The sequence below is a fragment of the Staurois parvus genome, unplaced genomic scaffold (assembly GCF_062004578.1).
Source record: "Staurois parvus isolate SC_StPar_1 unplaced genomic scaffold, SC_StPar_1.0 ptg003152l, whole genome shotgun sequence".
Lineage (NCBI taxonomy): Eukaryota > Metazoa > Chordata > Amphibia > Anura > Ranidae > Staurois > Staurois parvus.
The window spans coordinates 5,549-33,487 of NW_028320948.1; the positions used below are offsets into that span (position 1 = coordinate 5,549).

General features: G+C 53.2%; 1 protein-coding gene across 1 annotated transcript in view; it reads left to right on the plus strand.

The window, feature by feature from the left end:
• Positions 1-768: 768 nt before the first annotated feature.
• Positions 769-27,939, plus strand: part of LOC149428539 (small conductance calcium-activated potassium channel protein 3-like) — a 39,565-nt gene continuing 12,394 nt past the window's right edge. The window contains exon 1 of the mRNA XM_089667285.1: positions 769-1,933. Within this exon, the coding sequence (XP_089523411.1) occupies positions 1,166-1,933 (768 nt within the window). The 5' untranslated portion in view covers positions 769-1,165. The remainder of the gene's footprint in view (positions 1,934-27,939) is intronic.

Below are 27,939 nucleotides of genomic sequence, written 5' to 3' on the forward strand. Positions count from 1 at the left end.
GTCAGCTCTGAAGGACGAAGAGTTTTATCGGTCGATTTTTGGATGAAACAGCGCCATTGATGCTGGAGATCGACTAATAAATTCGGTTGGAAATCGATCGATTTTACCTATCTGAATTATCGATTGCATGCGCAGTCTGCTGTGAAGAACGAAGAGTTTTATCGGTCGATTTTTGGATGAAACAGCGCCATTGATGCTGGAGATCGACGAATAAATTCGGTTGGAAATCGATCGATTTTGTCTATATTATCGATTGCATGCGCAGTCAGCTCTGAAGGACGAAGAGTTTTAATCGGTCGATTTTTGGATGAAACAGCGCCATTGATGCTGGAGATCGACTAATAAATTCGGTTGGAAATCGATCGATTTTACCTATCTGAATTATCGATTGCATGCGCAGTCTGCTGTGAAGGACGAAGAGTTTTATCGGTTGAGTCGAGGATCTCCTCGGTACTGACGATCGATCGGAGGGGCTTCGCCGTGAGGTCTTCCAGTAAGGAATTGTTCGTCCGTGTTGAAGCCGACCACACAATCGCGGATCGAACTGCAGACGCGCGTTTTACGGTTCGGGAGGAAGATGGACGACCCTCGTTTATTAGTACCGAGAGATCCAGACTTTACCGCCCCCCATCCATCCACTCACTGGGACCTATAGAAGCCTGACGGAGCGTGTAATGATGGAGAAGGAGAGGGGAGGGGGACCAATGAGAGATGGAGGATCCTTTCCAGGGGGGTGGGGGGGGGGGCCAGGATCCGGCAATTTCGGCAGTTGCCCGGCGAGGATGCTGGAAGGCCACCTGTGCACCTCGGTAGCCGTGGAGAGGTTAAAGTGACGGTGTGTGGGGCCGTCTCATCACGTCTCAGCGGCCAGGCGAGCCAATGAGAAGGAGCTGCCAGAGGTGGGCTTGGCTTTGGGAAACGGAGAGGAGAAGAGAACGATTTACAGAGAGCCGAGGCGAAGGGAAGCAAAAAAAAAAAACGATCGCTCGGCAGATGAACCCACCTTCCCGGAAAATGGAACAGGAACTGGCGCCAAACACCTGAGGGACCACCAGAGAAAAGGTCCTCCAGGCCCGGGATCTGGACCACCCATGCCCCCTCGTAGATCGAACCGGGAACGGGAGTCAGAATTGGGGGGCCGAAGGTAATCCACCACATCCAGACCATGGACTCGTCGGGTCATTTCCATGATTCCGGGGTCGGAGACATGGAGGACGAGCCCAAGTGCCAGTGCCCGTTGTCTGGCGACTCCGCCGCCGCCGCCGCCAACCAGCTGCAGAGCCAGACGTTTCAGCACAGCCTGTTGCATTCCTCCCCGACGGCGTTCAGGGCCCCTCCTTGCGCCAATTCCACGGCTCTCCACCCTTCTTCCTCCAGGCAGGGGAGCCAGCTCAATCTAAGTGACCACTTAGTTGGACACTCTCCAAGTTCGGCGTCTACAAGTGGGGCTGGCGGAGGGTGCAAGCACAGACAAGCCAGCCCTCTGGTCCACAGAAGGGACAGCAACCCGTTCACCGAAATAGCCATGAGCTCCTGTAAATACACCGGAGGGGTCATGAAGCCCCTCAGCCGTCTAAGTGCCTCCAGGAGGAACCTGATCGACTCGGAGCCCGAGAGCCAGCCGCTCCAGATCTTCAACTCCAGCAACCCGCCCGAGATTGTCATCTCTTCCAAAAGCGAGCACCACTCCAACCAGACTTTGCACCACCACCCCAACGCCACCCACAACCACCAACACTCAGGCAATAACAGCACCGCCGCCTACCCCAAAGCCAACAAGCGCAAGCACCAGAACATCGGCTACAAGCTGGGGCACCGGCGGGCGCTCTTCGAGAAGAGGAAGAGGCTCAGCGACTACGCGCTCATTTTCGGAATGTTTGGGATAGTGGTCATGGTCATTGAGACCGAACTGTCTTGGGGATTGTATGAAAAGGTACGGTTCATGATCACGTCGAAGGTTGGGGATGGTTGGGGATGATTTGGGATTGTTGGGGAAGGTTGGTGATGGTTGGGGATGGTTGGGGAAGGTTGGGGACGGTTGGGGATTGTTGGTGATGGTTGTGGAAGGTTGGGGATGGTTGGGGATGGTTGGGGAAGGTTGAGGAAGGTTGGGGACGGTTGAGGAAGGTTTGGGACGGTTGGGGACGATTGGGGAAGGTTGAGGACGGTTGGGGAAGGTTGGGGACGATTGGAGATTGTTGGGGATGATTTGGGATTGTTGGGGAAGGTTGTGGATGGCTGGGGAAGGTTGGTGATGGTTGGGGATGGCTGGGGATGGTTGGGGATGGCTGGGGATGGTTGGGGAAGGTTGGTGATGGCTGGGGAAGGTTGGGGATGGTTGGGGATGGCTGGGGATGGTTGGGGAAGGTTGGGGATGGTTGGGGAAGGTTGGGGATGGTTGGGGATGGCTGGGGATGGTTGGGGAAGGTTGGGGATGGTTGGGGAAGGTTGGGGAAGGTTGGGGAAGGTTGGGGAAGGTTGGGGAAGGTTGGTGATGGTTGGGGAAGGTTGGGGATGGTTGGGGAAGGTTGGGGATGGCTGGGGAAGGTTGGGGAAGGTTGGTGATGGCTGGGGATGGTTGGGGAAGGTTGGGGATGGTTGGGGAAGGTTGGGGATGGCTGGGGAAGGTTGGGGAAGGTTGGTGATGGTTGGGGACGGTTGGGGATGGTTGGGGACGGTTGGGGATGGTTGGTGATGGTTGGGGAAGGTTGGTGATGGTTGGGGACGGTTGGGGATGGTTGGGGATGGTTGGGGACGGTTGGGGACGGTTGGTGATGGTTGGGGACGGTTGGGGATGGTTGGGGATGGATCGGGATGGTTGGGGAAGGTTGGTGATGGTTGGGGATGGTTGGGGATGGTTGGGGAAGGTTGGTGATGGCTGGGGAAGGTTGGGGATGGTTGGTGATGGTTGGGGATGGTTGGGGATTGTTAGGGAAGGTTGGTGATGGTTGGGGACGGTTGGGGATGGTTGGGGATGGTTGGGGACGGTTGGGGAAGGTTGGAGATGGTTGGGGAAGGTTGGGGATGGATCGGGATGGTTGGGGAAGGTTGGTGATGGTTGGGGATGGTTGGGGACGGTTGGGGAAGGTTGGCGATGGTTGGGGAAGGATCGGGAAGGTTGGGGAAGGTTGGGGACAATTGGAGATGGTTGGGGACGATTTGGAATGTTTGGGGATCACTGGGGGTCGGTGGGATTCTATTGGTTACATTGTATCATTGGGGGAAATGGCTTCTTGTTCCTCTCCATCCCCCCTCTATCCTCCCTTCCCAGCCCCTCGTGTACGACGGATGACGAGACTGGATAACCCGAGCCTTGGATCTCGCTCAGCTTGCTGGATTGCAACCCGAGCGACTCCTTCGCTGCCGGAGAAGAGGGAAGCGTTCGGTGTACCGCGCACGCTTAACGCTTCCCGACCCGAGGAACTCAGAGCTCCTGCTAATTGCCCAGAAGTCTCCCCCAGAGCCGGGAGCGGCGCGCTGGCGGCTTCCCGTTCCACATCCCAGCCTCGAGCTGCTGGCGGGGGCTCCGGGATCGCGTTTTGGGAATGATGAGGGAGAAAAAGATGGCTACAGGTGTCAGAGGAGGCAAAGCGAGGAGCTCGAGCAAGGTGCGAGCGCCGCCGTGGGAAAACAGAAAAAGGGATCGGAGCCGCCCGGCGCTAGCATCTTGCAGCTGTGTCAAGGGGGGGGGCCCCGCCAACGATTAACTGGTGCTATTCTTTGCTCGTCTCAGGAACGCGGCTCGCGGGAAGCGGCCGGAATGTACAATGAGCTCGCCGCTCGCTCTGCAGTCATATTCAGCTCCTCGCTCAGAATCTTTTTTTTTTTTTATGAAAGGCGCCGACCCCCCCCCCCCCCCCCCCCCCGCAGCCTGAAGCACCATCTGCCTGTGAATCTTCAGATCTGCGCGGATCTCGGAGGAGAGGACGCCGGCGTCCATTAGCGCGCCGGCAGGAAAAGGCGAAATCAGATTACGGCCGGTGGGGCAGGTTGCAGCTCGCAGGCCCACGTCTGCTAAGTGCCGCTCTGATCCAGCAGGTCGGAAAAGCGATCGGTCGATTGACCGGCGGCGGCGGATGCGCCGACCGCTTTCCTGCGGTCGGGAGAAGCGTCTATCGATCGGGGGGGGGGGGGTCATAATCGGACGTTGTCCCGTCGCGCGTCTCCCCGAAATGTTTCTAATTCTTCAGTTTGTAAAAGTTTGACGCGGAAAGTTGTGAAATGGTAACAAAGTAACGAAAATAGAAACAGAGTAGATGTAACAATCTATACCCGCTGAGCCTGGCCTGGGGCCCCTCGGTGCGGCTCTTGGGCCCCAGCAGGTAGAAGAGCAAACGCAGCACAGAACTGCAAAACAGTAACCGTAGTGATCTTCAACAGTCTCGTGTAACATCATGTAATGTCCACGTCTGTGTCCTGTACTATGTCCGCAGTCTCTGGTCATCCCCTGTACTGTGTCTGCAGTCTCTGGTCATCTCCTGTACTGTGTCTGCAGTCTCTGGTCATCTCCTGTACTGTGTCCGCAGTCTCTGGTCATCTCCTGTACTGTGTCCGCAGTCTCTGGTCATCTCCTGTACTGTGTCCGCAGTCTCTGGTCATCTCCTGTACTGTGTCCGCAGTCTCTGGTCATCTCCTGTACTATGTCCGCAGTCTCTGGTCATCTCCTGTACTGTGTCCGCAGTCTCTGGTCATCTCCTGCACTATTTCTGCAGTCTCCGGTCATCTCCTGTACTGTGTCCGCAGTCTCTGGTCATCTCCTGTACTGTGTCCGCAGTCTCTGGTCATCTCCTGTACTGTGTCCGCAGTCTCTGGTCATCTCCTGTACTGTGTCCGCAGTCTCCGGTCATCTCCTGTACCATGTCTGCAGTCTCCGGTCATCTCCTGTACTGTGTCCGCAGTCTCTGGTCATCTCCTGTACTGTGTCCGCAGTCTCTGGTCATCTCCTGTACTATGTCTGCAGTCTCCGGTCATCTCCTGTACTATGTCTGCAGTCTCTGGTCATCTCCTGTACTATGTCCGCAGTCTCTGGTCATCTCCTGTACCGTGTCCGCAGTCTCTGGTCATCTCCTGTACTGTGTCTGCAGTCTCTGGTCATCTCCTGTACTGTGTCTGCAGTCTCTGGTCATCTCCTGTACTATGTCCGCAGTCTCTGGTCATCTCCTGTACTATGTCCGCAGTCTCTGGTCATCTCCTGTACTGTCTGCAGTCTCTGGTCATCTCCTGTACTGTCTGCAGTCTCTGGTCATCTCCTGTACTGTGTCCGCAGTCTCTGGTCATCTCCTGTACTGTGTCCGCAGTCTCTGGTCATCTCCTGTACTGTGTCCGCAGTCTCCGGTCATCTCCTGTACTGTGTCCGCAGTCTCTGGTCATCTCCTGTACTGTGTCCGCAGTCTCTGGTCATCTCCTGTACTGTGTCCGCAGTCTCTGGTCATCTCCTGTACTGTGTCCGCAGTCTCTGGTCATCTCCTGTACTGTGTCCGCAGTCTCTGGTCATCTCCTGTACTGTGTCCGCAGTCTCCGGTCATCTCCTGTACCATGTCTGCAGTCTCCGGTCATCTCCTGTACCGTGTCCGCAGTCTCTGGTCATCTCCTGTACTGTGTCCGCAGTCTCTGGTCATCTCCTGTACTATGTCTGCAGTCTCCGGTCATCTCCTGTACTATGTCTGCAGTCTCTGGTCATCTCCTGTACTATGTCCGCAGTCTCTGGTCATCTCCTGTACCGTGTCCGCAGTCTCTGGTCATCTCCTGTACTGTGTCTGCAGTCTCTGGTCATCTCCTGTACTGTGTCTGCAGTCTCTGGTCATCTCCTGTACTATGTCCGCAGTCTCTGGTCATCTCCTGTACTATGTCCGCAGTCTCTGGTCATCTCCTGTACTGTCTGCAGTCTCTGGTCATCTCCTGTACTGTCTGCAGTCTCTGGTCATCTCCTGTACTGTGTCCGCAGTCTCTGGTCATCTCCTGTACTGTGTCCGCAGTCTCTGGTCATCTCCTGTACTGTGTCCGCAGTCTCCGGTCATCTCCTGTACTGTGTCCGCAGTCTCCGGTCATCTCCTGTACTGTGTCCGCAGTCTCTGGTCATCTCCTGTACTGTGTCCGCAGTCTCTGGTCATCTCCTGTACTGTGTCCGCAGTCTCTGGTCATCTCCTGTACTGTGTCCGCAGTCTCTGGTCATCTCCTGTACTGTGTCCGCAGTCTCCGGTCATCTCCTGTACCATGTCTGCAGTCTCCGGTCATCTCCTGTACCGTGTCCGCAGTCTCTGGTCATCTCCTGTACTGTGTCCGCAGTCTCTGGTCATCTCCTGTACTGTGTCTGCAGTCTCCGGTCATCTCCTGTACTATGTCTGCAGTCTCTGGTCATCTCCTGTACTATGTCCGCAGTCTCTGGTCATCTCCTGTACCGTGTCCGCAGTCTCTGGTCATCTCCTGTACTGTGTCTGCAGTCTCTGGTCATCTCCTGTACTGTGTCTGCAGTCTCTGGTCATCTCCTGTACTATGTCCGCAGTCTCTGGTCATCTCCTGTACTATGTCCGCAGTCTCTGGTCATCTCCTGTACTGTCTGCAGTCTCTGGTCATCTCCTGTACTGTCTGCAGTCTCTGGTCATCTCCTGTACTGTGTCCGCAGTCTCTGGTCATCTCCTGTACTGTGTCCGCAGTCTCTGGTCATCTCCTGTACTGTGTCCGCAGTCTCCGGTCATCTCCTGTACTGTGTCCGCAGTCTCTGGTCATCTCCTGTACTGTGTCCGCAGTCTCTGGTCATCTCCTGTACTGTGTCCGCAGTCTCTGGTCATCTCCTGTACTGTGTCCGCAGTCTCTGGTCATCTCCTGCACTATTTCTGCAGTCTCCGGTCATCTCCTGTACTGTGTCCGCAGTCTCTGGTCATCTCCTGTACTGTGTCCGCAGTCTCTGGTCATCTCCTGTACTGTGTCCGCAGTCTCTGGTCATCTCCTGTACTGTGTCCGCAGTCTCTGGTCATCTCCTGTACTGTGTCCGCAGTCTCTGGTCATCTCCTGTACTGTGTCCGCAGTCTCCGGTCATCTCCTGTACCATGTCTGCAGTCTCCGGTCATCTCCTGTACTGTGTCCGCAGTCTCTGGTCATCTCCTGTACTGTGTCCGCAGTCTCTGGTCATCTCCTGTACTATGTCTGCAGTCTCCGGTCATCTCCTGTACTGTGTCCGCAGTCTCTGGTCATCTCCTGTACTATGTCTGCAGTCTCCGGTCATCTCCTGTACTATGTCTGCAGTCTCCGGTCATCTCCTGTACTATGTCTGCAGTCTCTGGTCATCTCCTGTACTGTGTCCGCAGTCTCTGGTCATCTCCTGTACTATGTCTGCAGTCTCTGGTCATCCCCTGTACTATGTCTGCAGTCTCTGGTCATCTCCTGTACTATGTCTGCAGTCTCTGGTCATCTCCTGTACTGTGTCCGCAGTCTCTGGTCATCTCCTGTACTGTGTTGGTCCGGGGGAATTGTAATGCGTTCATCACTCATTCGTATTTTTGCGTTCCGTTGGGTTCGATCTCGCCATTTGTGCGATTACCGCTTTCTGATCAGATTGTAACGCCCCTCCCCCCCCGTGACTGTATGCCGATAGGACTGGCTGACCGCCATTGCACTGGTCATTCGAACCCTCCACAAGAGCTTGCACTCTAACGGCAGCCAGGCACGCAGTAACAGGAACACTTGACTGACCAAACTGCGCATTGTGTCATTAAAAAAAAAAAAAAAAAAAAAAAAAAAAAAAAAAAAAAATCGATGAGTTTCCAACCGAATATATTGATTATATGTTCAGTCTGCTGATCAGGGCAGAGAGTTTTAGCTGTTGATTTGGGGATGAAATAGCGCCTCAGTCGAGGTTTTCATTTCACTGTCCAATCACAGGCTGGGTTCAGAGGAAGCAGGTTGAATCATGCTGATAGGAGGAGAGAGCAGAGTGACAGGTGAGATCATCACCATCTGTCCAATCACAGGCTGGGGGGGGGGGTTCAGGATAACCTGGGCTCAGAGGAAGTAGGTTGAATCATGCTGATAGGAGGAGAGAGCAGAGACAGGTGAGTTCATCACCATCTTTCCAATCACAGGGTGGGGGCGGGTCCAGGATAACCTGGGCTCAGAGGAAGTAGGTTGAATAATGCCGATAGGAGGGGAGAGCAGAGTGACAGGTGAGAATATCACCATCTTTCCAATCACAGGGTGGGGGCGGGTCCAGGATAACCTGGGCTCAGAGGAAGTAGGTTGAATAATGCCGATAGGAGGGGAGAGCAGAGTGAAAGGTGAGATCATCACCATCTGTCCAATCACAGGCTGGGGGCGGGTCCAGGATAACCTGGGCTCAGAGGAAGTAGGTTGAATAATGCCGATAGGAGGAGAGAGCAGAGAGACAGGTGAGCTCATCACCATCTGTCTTCTTTCCTCTCACTGTCCAATCACAGGCCGGGGGAGGGACAAGGCCTGTACTGAAATGTAAGGGAGAAGAACTATGCAGAGAATGCCGGAGCTCCTCCCAGTGCGGAGGGAATTGCGAGGATCCTGGCCGAGAAATGAATTCTGATTGGCCGCCCTCGTGGCTCTCGTGTCTGGCGCACGGCGGGAGGCAGATTGCCGTTTCCTGGACGTGGTGATTAGATTTTCTGGTAAGCAGATCTGGATAATAAACAATCCATCCTGCAGAACCTTTCCCTGGGGGGGGGCACTGGGGGGGGCACTGGGGGGGGCGCAGGCAATTGCCGCCATCGATCGGAAACATAATTTCCACCGTTCCGGCTGGTTTGAAACATTGTTGCATCCTCCGGATCGCTGGGTCGCTACAGTGCCGTGGATGCGCATCGGCTTCTGATGATCCTGCTGTGTTCCATGGACACTTGTGGTGCCACCCCATGTGGCCATTTTTGTGCCCCCCCCCCCCCACACACACTCTTTTGGTTGCTGGCTGCCAGCATCCTAGCAACCAATGATGCTATGACTCATTTGTCACTAGGAGCCAGGCAGCTAGGCCACAACCATCCTTGGTTGCTAGGATGCTGGTGGCTGCAATACACAGCGTCATTGGTTGCTAGGACTGGGGCGTACAGCGTCATTGGTTGCTAGGACTCGCGTGGCTGGGGCGTACAGCGTCACTGGTTGCTAGGACTCGCGTGGCTGGGGCGTACAGCGTCACTGGTTGCTAGGACTCGCGTGGCTGGGGCGTACAGCGTCACTGGTTGCTAGGACTCGCGTGGCTGGGGCGTACAGCGTCACTGGTTGCTAGGAGGCGATTGCCTGGGCTGAACCAGGGAAATTGGTTGCTATTATACTGCTGGCTGGATCACTTCCCGTGTCGGTGACACCAGGACAAGTAGAGGGGGTGAATCTCCCCAGTGGGGACACAGCCAGAGTCACCCCTGATGTGGGCGTGTCACTAGATATACGCTCTTCCTGTACAGTGCGGCATGCCGAGTGATGCGTCAGTGTCCCCCTTCCAGGTATTTATTCCAGCACAGGACCCCCCCCAAAAAAATAGCTTTTTTTTCTCTAGAAGGACGGCGCCATATTTGTTCCGGCCTCTTCCGGGGTCACCATCTACTGCCGGGTCAGAGATATACAGTCATGGAAATCCTGGTGCCTGTGTTCACAAATGTCTGACACAGATCAGCCCCCTGCTGCAGCCTCTCACTTTGCTACAAAGTTACAATGTACAGTCTGATCACTGGGGGAGGGGAGACTGAGGAAATGCCTCCTCCTCCTCCTCCTACAAAGTTACAATGTACAGTCTGATCACTGGGGGAGGGGAGACTGAGGAAATGACTCCTCCTCCTCCTACAAAGTTACAATGTACAGTCTGATCCCTGGGGGAGGGGAGACTGAGGAAATGCCTCCTCCTCCTCCTACAAAGTTACAATGTACAGTCTGATCCCTGGGGGAGGGGAGACTGAGGAAATGCCTCCTCCTCCTCCTACAAAGTTACAATGTACAGTCTGATCACTGGGGGAGGGGAATCTGCTGTTTCAGCTGTTGAATACACGGAGAGCAATACAGATTTCAGGGCCCCCAGGGGCCGTTATGAGCCGCTTTCCTGAGCAGAGGCTGCCCCCTCCCCCCTGCGAGGATTAATCAGACGTTTCCATAAAATCCCTTTATAAATATCTGAACAATCTGACACGGCCGGGGGAACCTTCTGATTGGTTGCTCCGGGGATTACCTTTTGCCTGCCCCCCCGCCTCATCAAATATTTAAATAAATCCTGTTTTCATTACACACCTGTTTTTTTTTTTTCGTCTCAGTGATGTCATCACTGGGTCTCTGCGCTCCTCTACGCAATGCAGGCAGATTGTGGCTGATGGGAGGGGCCAGCAGGGGGTGTATATAGATCAAGTTCCGCCTCCTCCAGTCCAGGGGGTACACCTACGTTCAGGCGCACTGCTAGAATTAGCGGCATTATTACCCCCCTCTGCTGGGAGGCGGAGCCACGTATACAACAGAACCTGTCCCCGGGGGGGCGGTAAAATCTGTATCCGCTCCAGAAAAAAAAAAAAAAATCAATATTTTCCATTCGGCTCGTTCTCTGCAGCTTCTGTCAGGATAAATGCGATTCGTGTTATCACCGCCCCGCCCCCGCAGCACCGCCGCCATTAACCCCTCACCGCCCTGCGGCTTCCGACGCGCCGTGACGCAGGATCATATCGTGCGGAGGTTCCGTTCACACTCGGCGTTTACAAAAAACACGGAGAACACGCGTTTGGCCGCACATTTCAGAAAAGCGTCCCGTTAAAGGTTAGCCCCCCCCCCCCCCCGATCAGATTTGTTTTTTTCTGCCCCCAGGGGGAGATTTCACACCACTTCCTGTCCCAGAAACACAACAGGAAGTTGGAGAAAAAGCGAGAGTAACTCTGTTGTTGTCACTGCTACAGGTGTCCCCATTAGATTTCCCCTCACTTCCTGTTCTGGCGGCCACGATAACATTTTGGATTTCTCATCACTTCCTGTCTCAGTGACACCCCCTCAGTTGGGGACACTGACAGCTATTAAAACCTGACAGAGATTCTAGCCCTTCTACACTCCACCTAAAACCCAATTTGCTAGAACCCCGGTCAGATTTTTTTTTTGCTGCCCCCAGGGGGAGATTTCACTCCACTTCCTGTCCCAGAGACACCACAGGAAGTTGGAGAAAATGCAAGAGTAACTTTTTAGTTGTCACTGCTACACGTGTCCCCATTAGATTTCCCCTCACTTCCTGTACTGGTAGCCATGGTCACATTTTAGATTTCCCCTCACTTCCTGTTCTGGCGGCCATGGTCACATTTTGGATTTCCCTCACTTCCTGCTCTGGCTGCCATGGTCACATTTTAGATTTCCCCTCACTTCCTGTTCTGGCGGCCATGGTCACATTTTGGATTTCCCTCACTTCCTGTTCTGGCTGCCATGGTCACATTTTAGATTTCCCCTCACTTCCTGTTCTGGCGGCCATGGTCACATTTTGGATTTCCCCTCACTTTCCGTTCTGGTGGCCATGATAACATTTTGGATTTCCCCTCACTTCCTGTTCTGGTGGCCATGATAAAATTTTGGATTTCTCATCACTTCCTGTCTCGGTGACACCCCTAAGTTGGGGACACTGACAGCTAATAAAACCTGTTAGAGGACCTAGCCCTTCTACACTCCACCCAAAACCCAATTTGGTAACATGGATGGAGTTAGAACCCCGGTCAGATTTTTTTTTGCTGCCCCCAGGAGGAGGTTTCACTCCACTTCCTGTCCCAGAGACACAACAGGAAGCTGAAAAAAAGGCGCGCGTAACTCTTATTTTAGTTGTCACTGCAACAGGTGTCCCCAGTAGATTCCCCCTCACTTCCTGTACTGCTGGCCATGTTAACATTTTAGATTTCCCCTCACTTCCTGTTCTGGCGGCCATGGTCACATTTTGGATTTCCTAACACTTCCTGTCTGGGTGACACCGGGACAATTAGGGGGAATCCCCCCAGTGGGGACGCCAACAGCAATTAAAGCCTGTCAGAGGCGCTAGCCCTTCCACACTTCATCCAAAACCCACATTTTTTACATGGATGTAGTTAGGTAATAGAACCCGCAATTTTTTTTTTTTTACTGCCCCCCAGGGGGAGATTTCACTCTACTTCCTACTGTAGAGACACAACAGGAAGTTGGAAAAAAAAGGGAGAGTAATTCTTCTTTTAGTTGTCACTGCCACCCCCAACCCGATCCCTAACCCACTGGAAGCCGGCTCCTCAAATCACTCTTCTGGTGACATTTTAGATTTCCCATCACTTCCTGTCTGGGTGACACCGGGGGAATCCCCCCTCACTGGGGACACCTGCAGCAATAAAAACCCGCCAGGGGATCTGATCCACCAAAGACGTTTGGCTTCAGATACACTTGAAGTCTACAAAGGAAAACTTTTTTGTTACTTTTGGATGGAGTGGAGAGGGGTTAGCCCTCCCCCCCGGCAGATTTTTACCCCTCCCCGGCAGATTTTTACCCCCCACCCTTCCTTCTTCATCCTCTCTGTCCAGTTTACTGCTAATTACCAAAAGTGAAAAAAAAAAAGTGTTCTCACCAGAACAGGAATAGAGGGGAAATCTTCCTATGGGGACACCGGTTCAGGGATTCCCTTCGCTTTCCAGGGATTTCCTCTCACTTCCTGGTTTGGCTTTGGCACAGGAAGTGAATGGAAATCTCTCCCAATGGGACCCGGCGGGGTCAGTTCCACTCTATATCCACCCATAGTCCCCGGAAATCAGGCTGTGAGGTCCTGCACTCACCATCCTAACATGTTTCAGGTACCGGGGGGGGGGGGTGTCGATCCTTAGGCAGGCGTACAGGAAGGAGGAGGTTGCAGCACGGACCTCAGCAGATGGTGGAATGTAATCCGAGGGAATGGCGGTTGACACAGGAAGTGAGACTAGAGTTGTCACGGGGACAGGGGCCACCAGATGGAAGATCTCCCCTCCATTGCCAGCTGTAAAGTTCGGTGACACCAAGGCCATAGAGAGGGTGAATCTCCCCAGTGGGGACACAGACAGCAATACAATTCTGGCAGACAATCTAACCCTTCCCCGAATCCCCGCCCTGTCAGAAATCAGGCTGCCAGTGGGAGTCCCTCCAGGATCTACGGCACAGTGGCATCATAACATATTTCAGATACCGGGGGCTGGGGGGGTCATGGGGGGAGGGGGCGATGACAGCAAGGACCTCAGCAGGCCGATGACGATTGTTTGTAATCCAACAGAATGGCAGGTGACACAGGAAGTGAGTTGTCGCCAGGACGGGTGTCCCCATGGCAGGATTTCCCCTCTATTCCTGTATTGGTGGCAACTGTGCAGGATTTCCTCTCTGTTCCTGTTCTGGTGACAACTGTGCAGGATTTCTCCTCTATTCCTGTATTAGTGACAACTGTGCAGGATTTCCTCTCTATTCCTGTTCTGGTGACAACTGTGCAGGATTTCTCCTCTATTCCTGTATTGGTGACAACTGTGCAGGATTTCCTCTCTATTCCTGTTCTGGTGACAACTGTGCAGGATTTCCCCTCTATTCCTGTATTTGTGACAACTGTGCAGGATTTCCCCTCTATTCCTGTTCTGGTGACAACTGTGCAGGATTTCTCCTCTATTCCTGTTCTGCTGACAACTGTGCAGGATTTCTCCTCTATTCCTGTTCTGCTGACAACTGTGCAGGATTTCTCCTCTGTTCTTGTATTGGTGACAACTGTGCAGGATTTCCTCTCTGTTCCTGTTCTGGTGACAACTGTGCAGGATTTCCCCTCTATTCCTGTTCTGCTGACAACTGTGCAGGATTTCCCCTCAATTCCTGTTCTGCTGACAACTGTGCAGGATTTCCCCTCTATTCCTGTATTGGTGACAACTGTGCAGGATTTTCTCTCTATTCCTGTTCTGGTGACAACTGTGCAGGATTTCCTCTCTATTCCTGTTCTGCTGACAACTGTGCAGGATTTCCCCTCTATTCCTGTTCTGGTGACAACTGTGCAGGATTTCCCCTCTATTCCTGTATTGGTGACAACTGTGCAGGATTTTCTCTCTATTCCTGTTCTGGTGACAACTGTGCAGGATTTCCTCTCTATTCCTGTATTGGTGACAACTGTGCAGGATTTCCCCTCTATTCCTGTATTGGTGACAACTGTGCAGGATTTCCCCTCTATTCCTGTATTGGTGACAACTGTGCAGGATTTCCTCTCTATTCCTGTATTGGTGACAACTGTGCAGGATTTCTCCTCTATTCCTGTTCTGGTGACAACTGTGCAGGATTTCCTCTGTATTCCTGTTCTGGTGACAACTGTGCAGGATTTCTCCTCTATTCCTGTATTAGTGACAACTGTGCAGGATTTCTCCTCTATTCCTGTTCTGGTGACAACTGTGCAGGATTTCCTCTCTATTCCTGTTCTGGTGACAACTGTGCAGGATTTCCTCTCTATTCCTGTTCTGGTGACAACTGTGCAGGATTTCCTCTCTATTCCTGTTCTGGTGACAACTGTGCAGGATTTCCTCTCTATTCCTGTTCTGGTGACAACTGTGCAGGATTTCCTCTCTATTCCTGTTCTGGTGACAACTGTGCAGGATTTCCTCTCTATTCCTGTTCTGGTGACAACTGTGAACTGAATGACGTGGTCCCGGTCCGGCTATACAGTGTAATGTGGGGGGGGGGATCCGCGGATCGCAAACAGCTTTCGTCTGATTCAAAAAGCTACGGCATGCTAAAGTGGCCCTCAAATCAGCTGGGAGACCACTTCAAGGAAACGTCCAGGCAGAGGATTGCAAACCCGTAAAGTGGGACCCCCTAGCCTAGGTTTTCGGGGGAAGGGTCAGGGACTCTGCCGGGTTTTTGTTGCCCAGGCGAAGTGGATAATCTGCGGCCCCACCCCCTTTTCTCATCTCCATTCCAATCTCGATCGCACGCCGAGCTGCGGATAAATATCCGTCTCCGGAGTTTAGCACCTGCTGCGCGTTGACCTGCGGAACATAACAATGTTGTCCGTGTTTGTCGCGGGAGGGGGAGGCGCGCGACGGTCAGCATGGCGCCTGGTTTGCGCTCTTTTGTTGGTTTCGGGGTCAAGGACGGGCGAGGCGGTGAAGTGGCCAGGGGGGAATTAATAGTCTCCATTGTCAGCGGCGGAATACAGAAGGCGGCGGTATGGGGGGGGGGGGGGGGTCTGTCAGGACGCGCGAATCTTATCAACATGACTGCCAGAGACTCCCCTCCCCCCATTTCGAGGGATCCCTCCATCTATCTCAGGTCGATCGGCCATCGTTTGTGTCTGTGATCAGATCCCGGGAATTGTAGGTCTCACCGAGGATTTGTCTTCTAGATACTTTGTATCGATTTATATTGTACGACTTATTGCGGGCGGCCATATTGGCGGGGAATACTTTCCGTGCACGTACGACTTATTGTGGGCGGCCATATTGGCGGGGAATACTTTCCGTGCACGTACGACTTATTGTGGGCGGCCATATTGGCGGGGAATACTTTCCGTGCACGTACGACTTATTGTGGGCGGCCATATTGGCGGGGAATACTTTCCGTGCACGTACGACTTATTGTGGGCGGCCATATTGGCGGGGAATACTTTCTGCACACGTACGACCTATTGTGGGCGGCCATATTGGCGGGGAATACTTTCCGTGCACGTACGACTTATTGTGGGCGGCCATATTGGCGGGGAATCCTTTCTTTTCTCCTGCTCAGAGATGGCGCTATACTGCCTGTGACGCGATACATTGTTTCCATTACTAACATTCCCACATCTATTACTGGAATCTGATTGGCCACCTCTGGATTGAGCAGCTCCGCCCATTTCGGGGGATCCCTTCATCTATTTCAGGTTGATCGGCCATCTTGCCAGTAACACGCGGGGAATACTTCCTGTCTGGAAATCCTGCCCAGAGATGGAGCGATACTGCCTCTAACGTGATACATTGTTTCCATTACTAACATTCCCACATCTATTACTGGAATCTGATTGGCCACCTCTGAATTGAGCAGCTCCGCCCATTTTGAGGGATCCCTTCATCTTTTCAGATTGATCAGCCATCTATGTGTCTGTGATCAGATCCCGGGACTTATATGTCTCACCGAGGATTTGTCTTCTAGACACTTTGTATCGATTTATATCATACGATTTATTGTCCACAAGTGGGCGGCCATATTGGCGGGGATTACTTCCTGCCCAGAGATGGCGCTATACTGCCTGTGACGTGATACATTGTTTCCATTATTGATATTCCCATTTTTATTACCAGAATCTGATTGGACGCCATGTCACTGATTCTGGATTGAGCAGCTCCGCCCATTTCGAGGGATCCCTTCATCTATTTCAGGTTGATCGGCCATCTTGCCAGTAACACGCGGGGAATACTTCCTTGTCTACAAATCCTGGCCAGAGATGGCGCTATACTGCCTGTGACGCGATACATTGTTTCCATTACTAACATTCCCACATCTATTACTGGAATCTGATTGGCCACCTCTGGATTGAGCAGCTCCGCCCATTTCGGGGGATCCCTTCATCTATTTCAGGTTGATCGGCCATCTTGCCAGTAACACGCGGGGAATACTTCCTTGTCTACAAATCCTGGCCAGAGATGGCGCTATACTGCCTGTGACGTGATACATTGTTTCCATTATTGATATTCCCATTTTTATTACCAGAATCTGATTGGACGCCATGTCACTGATTCTGGATTGAGCAGCTCCGCCCATTTCGAGGGATCCCTTCATCTATTTCAGGTTGATCGGCCATCTTGCCAGTAACACGCGGGGAATACTTCCTTGTCTACAAATCCTGGCCAGAGATGGCGCTATACTGCCTGTGACGCGATACATTGTTTCCATTACTAACATTCCCACATCTATTACTGGAATCTGATTGGCCACCTCTGGATTGAGCAGCTCCGCCCATTTCGGGGGATCCCTTCATCTATTTCAGGTTGATCGGCCATCTTGCCAGTAACACGCGGGGAATACTTCCTTGTCTACAAATCCTGGCCAGAGATGGCGCTATACTGCCTGTGACGCGATACATTGTTTCCATTACTAACATTCCCACATCTATTACTGGAATCTGATTGGCCACCTCTGGATTGAGCAGCTCCGCCCATTTCGGGGGATCCCTTCATCTATTTCAGGTTGATCGGCCATCTTGCCAGTAACACGCGGGGAATACTTCCTTGTCTACAAATCCTGGCCAGAGATGGCGCTATACTGCCTGTGACGTGATACATTGTTTCCATTATTGATATTCCCATTTTTATTACCGGAATCTGATTGGATGCCTTGTCACCTGCTCTGGATTGAGCAGCTCCGCCCATTTCGAGGGATCCCTCCATCTATCTCAGGTTGATCTATGTGTCTGTGATCAGATCCCGGGAATTATACTTCTCACCAAGGATTTGTCTTTTAGATACTTTGTATCGATTTCTATCATACAATGTATTATCCCCACGTGGGCGGCCATCTTGGCGACGACATGCGTGGAATACTTCCTGCCCGGAGATTGCCTAGTCTCCATGTACGTGCGTGCTCAGTATTTATCGCTGGGAGGATACAGTGGAGTTCCCCTTTAAGGCGGCGGATTTATTTATGAAACGTTGGAGCCTCAGCTTGCGGCCAAAACCGGATTTGGGATTTCACGGCGGCGGAGATTAATGCGACTGCGGCGGGGCTGCTAAGTAACCATCTATAATGGGTTTGTCAGGCGGGATAATGTATGTGTGTCTGGGGGGCGGGTGGGGGGGAGGGGATGGAGCTGATCCCCCCACACAGGACGGGCGGGCTGCCTGCAGACCCCACTGCTCACTATACACCGTGTTGGGGAGTACTGGGGGGGGGTAGGTACCGGGGAAGGGGAGGTACCGAAGGAGGGGTAGGTACCCAGGGGTGAGCGGTAAGTACCGGAGGAGGGGTAGGTACCCAGTAGAGGTAGGTACCCAGGGGTGAGGGGTAGGCACATGGGGGGGGCTCCTCTAGGTAGGTGCCAGTCTCTACAAGTCTCCTCTGCGTAGGTGCCAGTCTCTACAAGTCTCCTCTAGGTAGGTGCCAGTCTCTAGCAGTCCCCTCTGCGTAGGTGCCAGTCTCTAGCAGTCCCCTCTGCGTAGGTGCCAGTCTCTAGCAGTCCCCTCTGCGTAGGTGCCAGTCTCTAGCAGTCCCCTCTGCGTAGGTGCCAGTCTCTAGCAGTCCCCTCTGCGTAGGTGCCAGTCTCTAGCAGTCCCCTCTGCGTAGGTGCCAGTCTCTAGCAGTCCCCTCTGCGTAGGTGCCAGTCTCTAGCAGTCCCCTCTACGTAGGTGCCAGTCTCTAGCAGTCCCCTCTACGTAGGTGCCAGTCTCTAGCAGTCTCCTCTACGTAGGTGCCAGTCTCTAGCAGTCTCCTCTAGGTAGGTGCCAGTCTCTAGCAGTCCCCTCTAGGTAGGTGCCAGTCTCTAGCAGTCTCCTCTAGGTAGGTGCCAGTCTCTAGCAGTCTCCTCTGTGTAGGTGCCAGTCTCTAGCAGTCCCCTCTACGTAGGTGCCAGTCTCTAGCAGTCTCCTCTACGTAGGTGCCAGTCTCTAGCAGTCTCCTCTAGGTAGGTGCCAGTCTCTAGCAGTCCCCTCTAGGTAGGTGCCAGTCTCTAGCAGTCTCCTCTAGGTAGGTGCCAGTCTCTAGCAGTCTCCTCTGTGTAGGTGCCAGTCTCTAGCAGTCCCCTCTAGGTAGGTGCCAGTCTCTAGCAGTCTCCTCTAGGTAGGTGCCAGTCTCTAGCAGTCTCCTCTAGGTAGGTATTCTGCCATTGCCCAGTGTGGAGGGTTCTGTACCCCCCCAGATAATGACATTAGTGAGGTTACCATGGCAAAGTGGCGACTGGAGCATTTCCTGGAACAGATCGATTTTCAGAATCCAGAGTCGTCCGAAGTAAAGTCACATGTCCTCCATAACGCCGGGCAACGCCTACATTTAACCCGCGACCGCCCGGCGCCATCCCGCAAACGCCGCAGCTGCGCTCAAATCAGAAAGTCCACTTACCCAAATCCATCGCAGCAGCGCAACCAGATCCAGCAGGCTTTTCTGAGTGCTTCTGGGTAGGACTGCAGCCTCTTGTTACATGACCTGGGCTAGGGAGTTGCTGCAAATGGCGTGTCAAGGGGAGGATTCCTGTCACTGCAGGCTCAGAAAACGGAGTCTCGCTCAGCGAATCATCCGAAGAGTTTGCAGAGGATCGCAGCATCCGGTACAGATGCTCCCAAAGGCGCCTTTTTTTTTTTTCCCTTGACCCGGGGTTCCCCTTTAAAGAAAAACAAGGATGACTTTGTGGCGGAGGTTGAGGCGGCAGCGGCCGCTATCGCACGTCTATCAGAACAGCCGCGTTGTTTGGATGGAATTAATTGAGCGAACCCCGAGGGCTTATTCAATAGAGGAGAGAGGCGCCTGCTCCGGCGCGGGACGCAGATAACGAGTCTGAGGAGAGATCGATGCCGAACAATAATTATCAGCTCCGCTGCCGCGCCGAATCTATCCAAGATGGAGGACAGATTGCGAGGGGGGGGGATGGATGGGGGGCCATCATCGGATATAGAACGATACAAACCGTCCAATAAAAACACAGAAAAGGGTCCTCCGACCTAAAGAGACCTCCAGATGTTCGATAGATATGAGGACAATGCTTTACAGGTTTTCATGTCGTCACTGAACTGAGACCCCGCCCCCTCCCCCTCCCCCACCCTGTGCCCATTGCTCAGGGTTTGCCAGCAGTAACGTCTCACTTGTCCCGATGTTATCTCTCACACACCAGACGTAAATCGGCACGTCTGGGGGAAATCGGGACTTCGGATGAAATGTCATCACTGGGTCCCTGCGCTTCTCTATGCAGTGCTGGTGGGAGGGGTCAGCAGGTGCAGTTTTCATCACATATCTTAATATAGTCCCAGTGATGTCATCACTGGGTCCCAGTGCTTCTCTATGCAATGCTGGTGGGAGGAGCCAGCAAGCTACATATCTTATTATAGTCCCAGTGATTTCATCACTGGGTCCCTGTGCTTCTCTATGCAGTGCTGGTGGGAGGGGTCAGCAGGTGCGGTTTTCGTTACATATCCTATTATAGTCCCGGTGATGTCATCACTGGGTCCCTGTGCTTCTCTATGCAGTGCTGGTGGGAGGGGTCAGCAGGTGCGGTTTTCGTTACATATCCTATTATAGTCCCGGTGATGTCATCACTGGGTCCCTGTGCTTCTCTATGCAATGCTGGTGGGAGGGGCCAGCAGGGTGCAGTTTTTGTTACAAATCTTATAATAGTCCCAGCTATGTCATCACTGGGTCCCTGTGCTTCTCTATGCAATGCTGGTGGGAGGGGCCAGCAGGGTGCGGTTTTCGTTACATATCTTATTATAGTCCCGGTGATGTCATCACTGGGTCCCAGCGCTTCTCTATGCAATGCCGGTGGGAGGAGCCAGCAAGCTACATATCTTATTATAGTCCCAGTGATTTCATCACTGGGTTCCTGCGCTTCTCTATGCAATTCTGGTGGGAGGGGCCAGCAGGGTGCGGTTTTCGTTACATGTCTTATTATAGTCCCAGTGATATCATCACTGAGTCCATGTGCTTCTCTATGCAATACAGGCAGATCCTGGCTAGTGGGAGGGGCAAGCAAGGTGTGATTTTTATTACATACCTTGTTATAGTCCCAGCGATGCTAACACTGGGTCTCTCTGCTTCTCTATGCAATGCAGGCAGTGGGAGGAGCCATCAGGGGGCTGTACATAGCTTCCTGAAAACATCACAGCCCCCCACCTCAGTCCTCCTCTCAAGAGCCCCCAGTCCTGACACAAGCAGTGGGAGGAGTTATGCAAATATCAGAAAGCCTTGATGGATGGGTGTCAGTCTGGAGGAGTGGGCGTTCCTAGGCAGTCTATATTTCCATAGGTAACACCCACATGTGATGCTGAGCCTCCATGATTGGAAGAACTGAAATCCAATGAATGAGGGGGTGGGGCCAGGGGCAGTCAGGCTGGGGAGGAATGTGCTAGATGATGCTGGACGTCCTCCAGACAGGAAATGGGGCGGAGCTCTATCTGAGTGGCTGCAGCTTCTAATGGACATTGTGAGACGCTCCCAGTGTGCGGTGACATCAGAGGAAGCCGATTCATTCCTGGGGAGGAGCCGGGACACCTGTGCAAGACTGAAGGGGAGGAGCCGGGACACCTGTGCAAGACTGGAGGGGAGGAGCCGGGACACCTGTGCAAGACTGGAGGGGAGGAGCCGGTACACCTGTGCAAGACTGGAGGGGAGGAGCCGGGACACCTGTGCAAGACTGGAGGGGAGGAGCCGGGACACCTGTGCAAGACTGGAGGGGAGGAGCCGGGACACCTGTGCAAGACTGGAGGGGAGGAGCCGGGACACCTGTGCAAGACTGGAGGGGAGGAGCCGGGACACCTGTGCAAGACTGGAGGGGAGGAGCCGGGACACCTGTGCAAGACTGGAGGGGAGGAGCCGGGACACCTGTGCAAGACTGGAGGGGAGGAGCCGGGACACCTGTGCAAGACTGGAGGGGAGGAGCCGGGACACCTGTGCAAGACTGGAGGGGAGGAGTCGGTACACCTGTGCAAGACTGAAGGGGAGGAGCCGGTACACCTGTGCAAGACTGAAGGGGAGGAGCTGTAACACCCTTGCAAGAAAGAAGGGGAGGAGCCGGTACGCCTGTGCAAGGCTGAAGGGGAGGACCTGGTTCACCTGTGCAAGAAAGAAGGGGAGGAGCCGATACACCTGTGCAAGACTGAAGGGGAGGAGCTGCTACACTATGCAAGACTGGAGGGGAGGAGCCGGTACACCAGTGCAAGACTGAAGGGGAGGAGCCGGTACACCAGTGCAAGACTGAAGGGGAGGAGCCGGGACACCTGGAGGATGGAGGTTGGATTTATATCCTTCCCCCCCACCCCACCTCCATCATTAAGCTGTGGACACCCAGGACCCTGCCACTGGTTGGCCGGTTCTCCTTCCTTGGACCACTATGGGTCGGTCCTGACCACCGCAGACTGGGAACACCCCTCAAGAGCTGCAGCGTTGGAGTTGCTCTGACCCGTCTAGACATACAATTTGGTCCTTGTCAGAGTCCCTTCAATCCTCACACTTGTGCTTCTTCATCACATCAACTTCAGGGACAACATGTTCACTCGTCTAATCCTTTCACATGTCATTGTAATGAGACGGTCAATGTTATTGGTGTCAGTGGTGGAAATACTCCGGCTGATCAGTCCTGAGGACTCCGGGAAGGAGAACCCCTACACTACAGTTCTCTGTGACACCACAGAGAACGGACTGATTGTGGACCCATGCAGATTTCGTACATGTCGCCGTCCCGAGAACTGTCCGTGATGCTTTATATCCACTTTCAGGAGAAGGTCCCCAAGAAGAAAGGAACTACAGGACCCCGAAAGCCTGAAAAATGAGCCGTCCTTCATACAGGAAACGTCTCCTGAGCTACGGATTTGGAAATAGTGGCCGGTAATTGTGGCCCCTGAGAGGGGAGAAGGACTCCGGGGACACTCCGGAAATCAGGAAATAGTCCTACTATGAGTGCAATACTCCGGGGGCCGGGGGGGGGGGGGGAGATGTCCTCCAATAATACCAGAGATCCGCGCCGTACACAGGGCCCACATGCCGTACACAGCGCCCACATCCCGTACACAGCGCCCACATCCCGTACACAGGGCCCCCATCCCGTACACAGCGCCCCCATCCCGTACACAGGGCCCACATCCCGTACACAGGGCCCACATGCCGTACACAGCGCCCCCATCCCGTACACAGGGCCCACATTCCGTACACAGCGCCCACATCCCGTACACAGCGCCCACATCCCGTACACAGCGCCCACATCCCGTACACAGCGCCCACACCCCGTACACAGCGCCCACACCCCGTACACAGCGCCCACATCCCGTACACAGCGCCCACACCCCGTACACAGCGCCCACACCCCGTACACAGCGCCCACACCCCGTACACAGAGCCCACACCCCGTACACAGAGCCCCCATACCGTACACAGCGCCCACATACCGTACACAGCGCCCACATCCCGTACACAGCGCCCACATCCCGTACACAGGGCCCACATGCCGTACACAGCGCCCACATCCCGTACACAGCGCCCACACCCCGTACACAGCGCCCACACCCCGTACACAGCGCCCACATCCCGTACACAGCGCCCACATCCCGTACACAGCGCCCACATCCCGTACACAGGGCCCCCATACCGTACACAGGGCCCACACCCCGTACACAGCGCCCACATCCCGTACACAGAGCCCCCATACCGTACACAGCGCCCACACCCCGTACACAGCGCCCACACACCGTACACAGGGCCCCCATCCCGTACACAGGGCCCACATCCCGTACACAGCGCCCACATCCCGTACACAGGACCCACATCCCATACACAGGGCCCACATCCCGTACACAGGGCCCCCATCCCGTACACAGCGCTCACATACCGTACACAGCGCCCACATACCGTACACAGCGCCCACATCCCGTACACAGCGCCCACATCCCGTACACAGAGCCCACATCCCGTACACAGCGCCCACATACCGTACACAGCGCCCCCATCCCGTACACAGGGCCCACATCCCGTACACAGCGCCCACATACCGTACACAGCGCCCCCATCCAACAACTACAAGGAACCAAACCTCACTTAGGACTTTGTCTGGTGCCTCAAATATATTATTTTTTAATATTACATCACTTTCTTTCATATAATAATAAATATCAAATATGATCAATCACCTTATATATATATTATACAGTGAAGGAAATGCGTATTTGCTCCCCGGCTGATATTGAATGTTCGCCCCTCACACAGAAACGATCGGTCTAACAATGGAATGTTCGCCCCTCACACAGAAATGATCGGTCCAACAATGGAATGTTCGCCCCTCACACAGAAATGATCGGTCTAACAATGGAATGTTCCCCCTCACACAGAAATGATCGGTCTAACAATGGAATGTTCGCCCCTCACACAGAAATGATCGGTCTAACAATGGAATGTTCGCCCCTCACACAGAAATGATCGGTCTAACAATGGAATGTTCGCCCCTCACACAGAAACGATCGGTCTAACAATGGAATGTTCGCTCCTCACACAGAAACGATCGGTCTAACAATGGAATGTTCACCCCTCACACAGAAACGATCGGTCTAACAATGGAATGTTCGCCTCTCACACAGAAATGATCGGTCTAACAATGGAATGTTCGGTGTAACACTGAGAGACAGAATACCTCAACAAATTCAGCAGAAATGCGTCTAGCAAATGATGACGGATCTGCATGTTCATGAGGGAAAGAAGGATTTGATCCCCTATCATTCAGCAGGATTTCTGGCTCCCAGGTGTCTCTCATACAGGTAACAAGCTGAGATTAGAAGCAGTCTCTTAAAGGGAGTGCTGCTAATCTCATTGTGTTACCTGTATAAAAGACACCTGTCCACAGGAGCCATCAAACCATCAGATTCCAAACTCTCCACCATGGCAAAGACCAAAGAGCTGTCCAAGGATGTCAGGGACAAGATGGTAGACCTACACAAGGCTGGACTGGGCTACCAAACTATGGCCAAGCAGCTTGGTGAGAAGGTGACAACAGTTGGTGCAATCATTCACAAATGGAAGAAACACAAAACAAGTGTCAGTCTCCCTAGGTCTGGTGCACCATGCAAGATCTCACCTCGTGGAGTGTCAATGATCATGAGAACAGTGAGGAATCATCCCAGAACTACACGTGAGGATCTTGTCAATGATCTCCAGGCAGCTGGGACCACAGTCACCAAGAAAACAATTGGTAAACACACTACGCCGACAAGGACTGAAATCCTGCAGTGCCCGCACGGTCCCTCTGCTCAAGAAAGCACATGTCCAGGCCCGTCTGAAGTCTGCCACTGAACATCTGAATGATGCAGAGGAGGACTGGTGGGAAGTGTTGTGGTCAGATGAGACCAAAATCCAGCTCTTTGGCATCAACTCAACTCGTCGTGTTTGGAGGAGCAGGAATGCTGCCTATGACCCCAAGAACACCATCCCAACTGTGAAACATGGTGGTGGAAACATTCTGCTTTGGGGGTGTTTTCCTGCTAAGGGGACAGGACAACTGCACCGCATCAAAGGACGATGGACGGGGCAATGTACCCTCAAATCTTGGGTGAGAACCTTCTTCCCTCAGCCAGGGCATTGAAAATGGGTGGTGGATGGGTGTTCCAGCATGACAATGACCCAAAACACACGGCCAAGGCAACAAAGGAGCGGCTCAAGAAGAAGCACATTAAGGTCCTGGAGTGGCCTAGCCAGTCTCCACACCTTCATCTGATTGAACATCTGTGGAGGGAGCTGAAAGTTCGAGTTGCCAAACGTCAGCCACCAAACCTTAATGACTTGGAGAGGATCTGCCAAGAGGAGTGGGCCAAAATCCCTCCTGAGATGTGTGCGAACCTGGGGGCCAACTCCAGGAAACGTCTGACCTCGGTGATGGCCAACAAGGGATTGGCCACCAAGTACTAAGTCATGTTTTGTGAAGGGGATCCAATCCTTCTTTCCCTCATGAACATGCAGATCAGTCATCATTTGTTAGACGCATTTCTGCTGAATTTGTTGTTGTATTCTGTCTCTCAGTGTTACAGCGAACATTCCATTGTTAGACCGATCGTTTCTGTGTGAGGGGCGAACATTCCATTGTTAGACCGATCGTTTCTGTGTGAGGGGCGAACATTCCATTGTTAGACCGATCGTTTCTGTGTGAGGGGCGAACATTCCATTGTTAGACCGATCGTTTCTGTGTGAGGGGCGAACATTCCATTGTTAGACCGATCGTTTCTGTGTGAGGGGTGAACATTCCATTGTTAGACCGATCGTTTCTGTGTGAGGGGCGAACATTCCATTGTTAGACCGATTGTTTCTGTGTGAGGGGCGAACATTCAGCATCAGCCGGGGAGCAAATACGCATTTCCTGCACTGTATGTATATATATATATATTTTTTTTCCCACTTTCTTTTATATATAGATTATATTATTGATATTATTATATATATATAAAGTTAATTATTATTACTAGAAATCATCTTGATATATATTATTTTACTACTATAAAATGAAGTGATTCTTTTATATTTAATAATATTAATAAATATAAAATAATCACATTATTTTATATGATTTAAATTATATATATATCGATCAGGGGCGGACTGACAACTCATGGGGCCCCCGGGCAAAAGGGGATCATGGGGCCCCCGGAAAATAGGGGATCATGGGGCCCCCGGGCAATAGGGGATCATGGGGCCCCCGGAAAATAGGGGATCATGGGGCCCCCGGAAAATAGGGGATCATGGGGCCCCCCAGGCAATAGGGGATCATGGGGTCCCCCAGGCAATAGGGGATCATGGGGCCCCCCGGGCAATAGGGGATCATGGGGCCCCCCGGGCAATAGGGGATCATGGGGCCCCCGGGCAATAGGGGATCATGGGGTCCCCGGGCAATAGGGGATCATGGGGCCCCCGGGCAATAGGGGATCATGGGGTCCCCCGGCAATAGGGGATCATGGGGTCCCCCGGGCAATAGGGGATCATGGGGCCCCCCGGGCAATAGGGGATCATGGGGTCCTCGGGCAATAGGGGATCATGGGGCCCCCTGGGCAATAGGGGATCATGTGGCCCCCGGGCAATAGGGGATCATGGGGCCCCCCGGGCAATAGGGGATCATGGGGCCCCCCGGGCAATAGGGGATCATGGGGCCCCCCGGGCAATAGGGGATCATGGGGCCCCCGGGCAATAGGGGATCATGGGGTCCCCCAGGCAATAGGGGATCATGGGGCCCCCGGGCAATAGGGGATCATGGGGTCCTCGGGCAATAGGGGATCATGGGGCCCCCCAGGCAATAGGGGATCATGGGGTCCCCCAGGCAATAGGGGATCATGGGGCCCCCGGGCAATAGGGGATCATGGGGTCCCCCAGGCAATAGGGGATCATGGGGCCCCCGGGCAATAGGGGATCATGGGGTCCTCGGGCAATAGGGGATCATGGGGCCCCTGTGTCCTTGCCCAAACTCAAAAAAGCCTATGAAAAAGGTACCAGGAGCATCTCATGGGGCCCCCTCCTGACCCCGGGCCCTCGGGCAGTGCCTGGGTTTCCAAATGCTCAGTCCGTCCCTGATATCGATGAATAATTTACATACATTGTATATATAATTATATTTGATAATAACAATTTTATATAAAGAAACCCGAAGTCCCGAGTCCGACATACATGAAGATGACACGCAGATGTGGGTTCGGGGTTTTGTGTTTGGACAAAAATATGGAAACCCTCCATGATTGGCAGTTGTGAAAGTGACGCCGTGTTTGGCGATGAAAGTGGAAGTGATGGAACGTTCTTCTGCTTCCGCTGTGTGATGAGACACCTAACAGCTGGGAAGCCTCACTTTCCTCATCGTAATACGGAGTCACGTCAGAGCTTACTGAGCTTCAAAGAGGGCGAATTGTTGGTGGCGCTCAGCTGGGGCCTCTGTGAATGAAGTCGCCGATCTGCCATGTCGCCGGGGGCAGTATGTGAGGTTATGGCGGCGTATATAATTTCCGGGAAAACCTCCTCTGATAAGAATAAGCTACACTATACTTCTACAAAGTTACAATGTACAGTCTGATCACTGGGGGAGGGGAGACTGAGGAAATGACTCCTCCTCCTTCTACAAAGTTACAATGTACAGTCTGATCACTGGGGGAGGGGAGACTGAGGAAATGCCTGCCCTCCTTCTACAAAGTTACAATGTACAGTCTGATCACTGGGGGAGGGGAGACTGAGGAAATGCCTCCTCCTCCTTCTACAAAGTTACAATGTACAGTCTGATCACTGGGGGAGGGGGGGCTGAGGAAATGCCTCCTCCTACAAAGTTACAATGTACAGTCTGATCGCTGGGGGAGGGGA